This window comes from Cornus florida, unplaced genomic scaffold (genome assembly GCF_030987335.1).
Source record: "Cornus florida cultivar Cherokee Brave unplaced genomic scaffold, ASM3098733v1 CherokeeBrave_3.0.0_Hap2_Chr11, whole genome shotgun sequence".
Taxonomy (NCBI): Eukaryota; Viridiplantae; Streptophyta; class Magnoliopsida; order Cornales; family Cornaceae; genus Cornus; species Cornus florida.
The window spans coordinates 71,074,403-71,080,402 of NW_026775581.1; the positions used below are offsets into that span (position 1 = coordinate 71,074,403).

Here is a 6,000-nt window from a genome sequence, read left to right on the forward strand (position 1 = left end):
CACCACAAAATCCCCATTACTAAACATTTTAATTGACAGACAAATTACAAAATCAAAGCAAGTTAGAAGCTTGATATAAAAGGCTTGGCAGTTTGATGGTCCAGCGAAGCCACAGTGCACCATAAATAGAGATACAAGAGAGCATTCCTCAACAAATCAGGTAACAAGGTCTTCATAATTAATTTTTTTTTTCAAGCAAACAAAAAATTAACTCATTTGGTGTCGACGATGAAGGTAAATAGACCGAGAATCGCCTGTGAATCTGAGAGTGCAGAGAGCAGCAGTGAAGCTTGGTTCGCCGGAAAACGCAGAGGTCACAAATGGGAAGTTTATCTTCAGATCTGCATACACAGTGGAACACCGACAAGCCCGATCTTGATTATACATGTGACTAAATTTAGACAGAACTTGCAGACTCGTTTCAATGAAGAAGATGCATGTTTGGAACTCACCGGTGAGAAGAAGACGTTGTCAAGAAGCTTCATATTTACATCAATAGTGTCGATTTCAACCCAAGATCTCGGAAAGCTTCAGTACCTCCCAAGGGTACACTGTGAATCGCCTCAGTCGTAGAGAGAACCCTAGAACAAGATGGACCGAACAAGTATATTGTGTTCTCAGTGTTCCAACCGGTTGGGCTATTGTTCTCCATTCTACAGTGAAAAGTGGGCCGTGCACAATTTGGGAACACTTTGGAACATGATTTTTTTGTTCCGGAAGTTGGCCCAAAAATTGAATTTGTTCTACAACTGTTGAACACAATACAGCCCATACCAAACAACCAAGTTTGCTCAACAGTGCCCATTTGTACTGTAGGGAAGGGCACAGAACAAGATGGAACATGCCCCAAACAGGGCCTTAGAGTGTGTATACTGTATATACTTTGATGGCAGCTTAGAGTGTGTAATCCACGCTGTGCCATAGCGCGTGACTTATTATATTTTCTTTACTATTGAAATCAATATACACTACTTGGGTCACGACGCAAGAGAGCAAACCGAGAGGCGAGGGAGACCCGCCCACTCTCCCCTCTCACTTGCACACACTAAACCCTCTCTTTTCTCTCTACGTTCCCTCCTTTTCTCCTCAATTCCCCCTCATTTTCTAGGGTCTATCTTCTACTTCTGTTGTATAGCAACAAAGATCAGTTCGACATGTCCGATCTCGGCGCCCTCCCTCCTCACCGACACCGACGGTAATCCTGAGCCTAAAATTCCATATCTCTTATATATATATATATATATATATATATAATAGTGTGTAAAGTTATAATCTTTTGCTGTTTAATCTTGTCCATAGCTCTCAGTGCGGAGGATCGTGATGGTCTAGTTAATGCCCTAAAAGTGAGTTACTTTCATTATCTATCAGTGTTTTTTTTTCAGTCTATCTGATTGACGATATAGATTTTAGGGCTCTATTTTGTTTTGCCCTTTTTTGTGTTCTACTTGGGGCTTTTTTAGAATAAGCTTCAGAATCTGGCTGGGCATCACTCGGATGTTCTCGAGAGTCTGACACCTAAGGTCCGGAAGCGCGTTGAGGTTCTAAGAGAGCTTCAGGTTTGCTTTCGTATCAGTTCATATAATTACGTGAAATGATTATTCTATTACAATTATGATGTTTAGTTCTGTATTTACTTATATAAGTATAGTTTTTCATTTCATTTCTTGTGGGTTGCATAAAGTGATGTATGTAACAAGGAATCGGTTAACGTGGGTTTACTTTTGTGTGCTCTAGATTCATATATATTCTTTCCCCTATTCATACAGTGATTTGCAATATTAGGAAGTGGAAAATCACCTAGTAAATGTGTGTCTACTTGGTGCAATTTCCACTCATTTCTGTCTTTCAAAACTTTGTTACTTAAAATGTCAGTTGGATGCTTAAAAGAATGGGACTTATGGTACAGTTTTGATACTTCACTTGATATCCGCCTATGCGTTTGTGCATTAATAGCGTCATGCTAGATTTGCATTTTCATTTTGGCTGCTTGTTTGGGAAGTCCATATTGTTGAAGATTATCTGGTGACATATCAAGGTGCTTCCTTCAACACATTCAGATAATCAGATTCCTTCATAGATTTGTTTTTGGCAATCTTTTCTATCATGTTTAGCGCTGTAAATGAGCCGAGCGGAGCTTTGGAGTGTTTGGGCTCGGCTCAGGTCAGACAAAGTGATGCTTGAGCCTTGGCTGGCCATGATTGAGCTCAGCTCGTCTACGCTGGAACAAGGTCGAGCTCGGCTGCTTGTTTTTTTATTTGGCTAGTTTTTTTTTTTTTTTGGCTGCAAAGGCTGCTCGTTATATATACTTTATATATAAATATGTGTGTGTGTGTGTGTGTATGCACCGATCTTAACTTCATAGTTCATACCGATCTTTGTTTCATCTTCAACCTTTCACACTCCCTATTTAATAAGAGAACAGAAGAGAGAGACCAGTAGAGAGGGAAATGCGAGTAGATGAGAGAGAGACCAGTTGAGACTTGAGAAAGAGAGACACTGCTACATGAGAGAGATGATGCTTTGGCTTGGGGATTTTTCAGTTACTTTGATCGTCAGCTGCTTGGGTCTTTTTCCGTTACTGTAATTGCCGGCTGCTTTGGGCTGTTGCTGCTGTGATCATAGGGTACTTTCGGGAGGCTGTGGTTGGACGAGGTTTTTACTTTTTAGGGTGCAAACTTCATTGTGATTATTCCATTAGGAATTTAGGGTTGAGATGATATGTTTATATAGATGGGCTTCAGACATGGGCTTATTTATAGACTTTTTGATTTGTTTGGGCTTAATGTATTTTATTTTTTACATGGTTGGTTACATGTATATGGATTGGGTTTGGATTGGCTAAAACTGTTCAGTTAAAAAGAAAATGTGGAACCCCAAACTTATAAATTAAAAAGAAAAAAGGTATTAGGATGTTGTTAAGGTTAAAGTTAATTTTAACTAAACTAGGTCTTGTAAATAAGTTGAGTACATGTTCATAATTTCATATATCTATATCTCCGTGTTCATGAGCTCATTAATGAGCTTTGTTCACAAACAGTTCACGAACTAACGAGCTGAGCTTGGGGTTGTTTGAGATTGCCCCGTTTACTAATTGAGCTTGGAAATCTTGTTTGAGCTTGGTTCATTTATCAAATAAATGAACACGAGCCGAGCTCGAGCTGTTCATCGAACGTTTGGTTCATTTACAGCCCTAATCATGTTAATTTGTTGAGAAAGTCTTGGTGGGTTTTTGTCTAAATAAAATGGTGTAAGACTACTAGAAGGAGTAGAGTAGAGAGAAGAAAAACACAAGCTTTAAGTATTGGAATGATTTTAATTACCCGGTGGAAGTGCTTTGTAATATAGAAATTCCAGGTGTAAAATTGTGAGTTTTTGTGATCATTGTATTTGTTCTCTCTTAATTACCATTGTACTTTATATTTGCTTTAACATTAGTATTAGTTGTTTGTGTTTGCTGTTATATTAGTTGTTATTCGTATTAATCTGCTTATTAATCTTGTATTATTAGTACTACTATAAATATTTATTAGGTTATTAGTTATAGATTGGCAAGTGTGGTCCTGTATTAGTAGTGTTATCACATTCTTGAAGATAATTTAATGACAAATTGAGGCACTTCCCTCGACACATTCAGATTTCCCGATTGATGTTTTTGGTGGGAAACCTTTTTCTAGCTTGTTAATTTGTTGAGCAATCGTTGGTTGGATACTGTGGTCAATATTGTCGATTGTGATGGTACTTCCGACATAATGCAAGTTGGAAGTATTTTTCGAGAAAACCTTCCGTGAATTGTTGAATATAGGAACCTTTTATCAGTAGTATGATCTAATTACTTAATTAATGGTAGGTAAACTTCATCCTCAATTGGATATGGAAGTTCATTTTCCTGTTTGGCCTCCTAGCCTTCCAATGAAATTGCTATCAAGTATTGGAATGACTTTAATGGAGCGAGCAAGGGGAACACTTGGATCAAGCTTCAATATTTGGGTGGGTCAGCCTGTGTAGTTCATGAGCGGTTTTAGGTTAAATTAAATATATTTCCAGGGTTTCAGGTTTTCTGTTATCCTGCATGAGGTAAGAACTCAAAACAAGTTTCATAGTCAGGTAATCAAAGTTACAACATTGCTGCTACTTTGGTGTATTCAGGGAAAACTTTTCTGCAAGCTTTGCACTTGATTGCATAATCATTAATATGTTGACTTTTCTCTGAGGACTTGTGATTAAACCATTAATATAAGAGCTTTAGGGAGGCAAATCATATGATCTGAATCAAGAATATGAAGGGAACTTATTAAAAGACATCAGCTTTTCCTTCAATTACCTTTTGGTTGTTAGGGGGTCCTATATTAGGATTTTCAGACTATAAAAGTAAAATAAGGTCCGCTAGGTTGCTCAATTAATTAGAGGGGCTTTACAAGGATAGAGGTTTCTCTAAATTGGTGACTTGCCATAAAATATTCAAAACCTGCATGCAACTTACCATATTAATTTAAGCATCCTTTTTTTTTTTCGAGTTCATCTCATTTCATAGCATGTAATTGTGTCCAGATTAGAGAGGACCTTAACGTGATAAATATTAAACGGTCTAGAATCATCTGTTATTTGGTGGTCCACTCCAATTAAAATATGGTGTATTTAAGCTTTTGTTTGGGATTATAAGCTGCATTTTTTAGATGTGTGTATCATTATTTAGTGAGGTTCTTTAACAATACATGAAGAACATTGCATGTGAATCAAATTAGGCTCACAGACATGATTGAGGACTGGATTTAAAAAATTTAAATTTAAATGAAACAATAGAATTTAATGCCACTCTAAATCTATCTTAATAATGGCAAGTTTTTAAAAAGGCAACTTATTGCTTCTTGGCAATGGTTTCTCAAACAGGTCTGAATCAAATGCTTGGTAAGACAGATTATATATGGAAGTGAAAAAATACTTATCAAAAAAATTTATACGGAAGTGAAAATTGTGTTACCAGTGTTGGAACAAGAAAAGACAAAATAAACAAATTGACAAAATTGCCAACAATTTACCACATATATAGAAAAGTACTCTTTTTATTTAATATTATTTTCAAACATGGCAGAGAACATTAATAACGAATTTGACATTGCAACCTTTCATCCACCATTCTCACATTTTAGCCCTTTAAGGACGTTTGAAGAAGGATAATCCTGTCATAAGGCTTTTGCACCAGCCTAATGTATGCAATCTGTGCCTCTTGGCTGAAGAAACACAATCCTTTTCTCATTCTCAACTCACACGAATGTCTCCACCACACCTACTCTGGAATCTCACTCCTATCTATTTCATCTGCAGCTGGTTGTTGTTAACATACCCATACACAGATCAACGGGATCAATGATGATGAAGAAGGGACCAACATACCCATACACAGATCAACGGTTGTCATTGATTGATTGCTATCTCTGAGTTTTGGAAGGATGATGATCAAACAAATCAAGGGTTGGCAAACCTGCAATGTGATGGTATTATCAAATCAAAACCATTTATTTAAGAAATAGGAGAGGAACCCAACACCAGTCTTCACCTTTCCTTTCAGTTTTTTTGCTACCTATGAAGGAAGACTTGTTTCTCTCTTCCACTCCTTTTCTCAATCATAGATTGGATGAGAGTCAAGACAACCAGCAAATTGATTTGTATTTTCCACTACCATGTCAATTATTTTTATTATTATATTATAATTCTATCATCGACTTATTATGGTTTTAATTTGTCTATGAAAGTTGGTGGTGCTAGTCTCGTTGAATATTTCGAAACACTACAATTGAACACATTTCTTCGTCTCACATGCACCAAATAATGTCCGTTTGAAAATAACTTTAAATGATTTAAAATTTCCGATTTTCAAGCTATTAAGTAAAAATCTTTGTCATTAGTCTATTCTCTTAAAAGTTAATTTATACTTCCTCATTAGTCTATGTCAATTATTATGAAAAGTTTTATTTATTATATTATAAATCTAGCATGGTCCTA

At 36.4% G+C, this 6,000-nt stretch overlaps 1 protein-coding gene across 1 annotated transcript; it reads left to right on the plus strand.

Moving 5' to 3' along the window:
- The first annotated feature begins 228 nt into the window (after window positions 1-228).
- On the plus strand, window positions 229-5,736 carry LOC132281265 (uncharacterized). Its single transcript, XM_059782983.1, has 4 exons — window positions 229-546; window positions 925-1,195; window positions 1,300-1,343; window positions 5,323-5,736. The coding sequence occupies exons 1-4, from the start codon at window positions 229-231 to the stop codon at window positions 5,434-5,436; spliced, it is 747 nt and encodes a 248-aa protein (XP_059638966.1). The 3' UTR covers window positions 5,437-5,736.
- Window positions 5,737-6,000: the final 264 nt, after the last annotated feature.

Coding starts and splice junctions, on each gene's coding strand:
- LOC132281265 (XM_059782983.1), top strand. CDS start 229: ATGAAGGTAAATAGACCGAGAATCGCCTGTGAATCTGAGAGTGCAGAG. Junction 547..924: donor AGCTTCAGTACCTCCCAAGG/GTACACTGTGAA, acceptor GCTGTGCCATAG/CGCGTGACTTATTATATTTT. Junction 1,196..1,299: donor CCTCCTCACCGACACCGACG/GTAATCCTGAGC, acceptor TCTTGTCCATAG/CTCTCAGTGCGGAGGATCGT.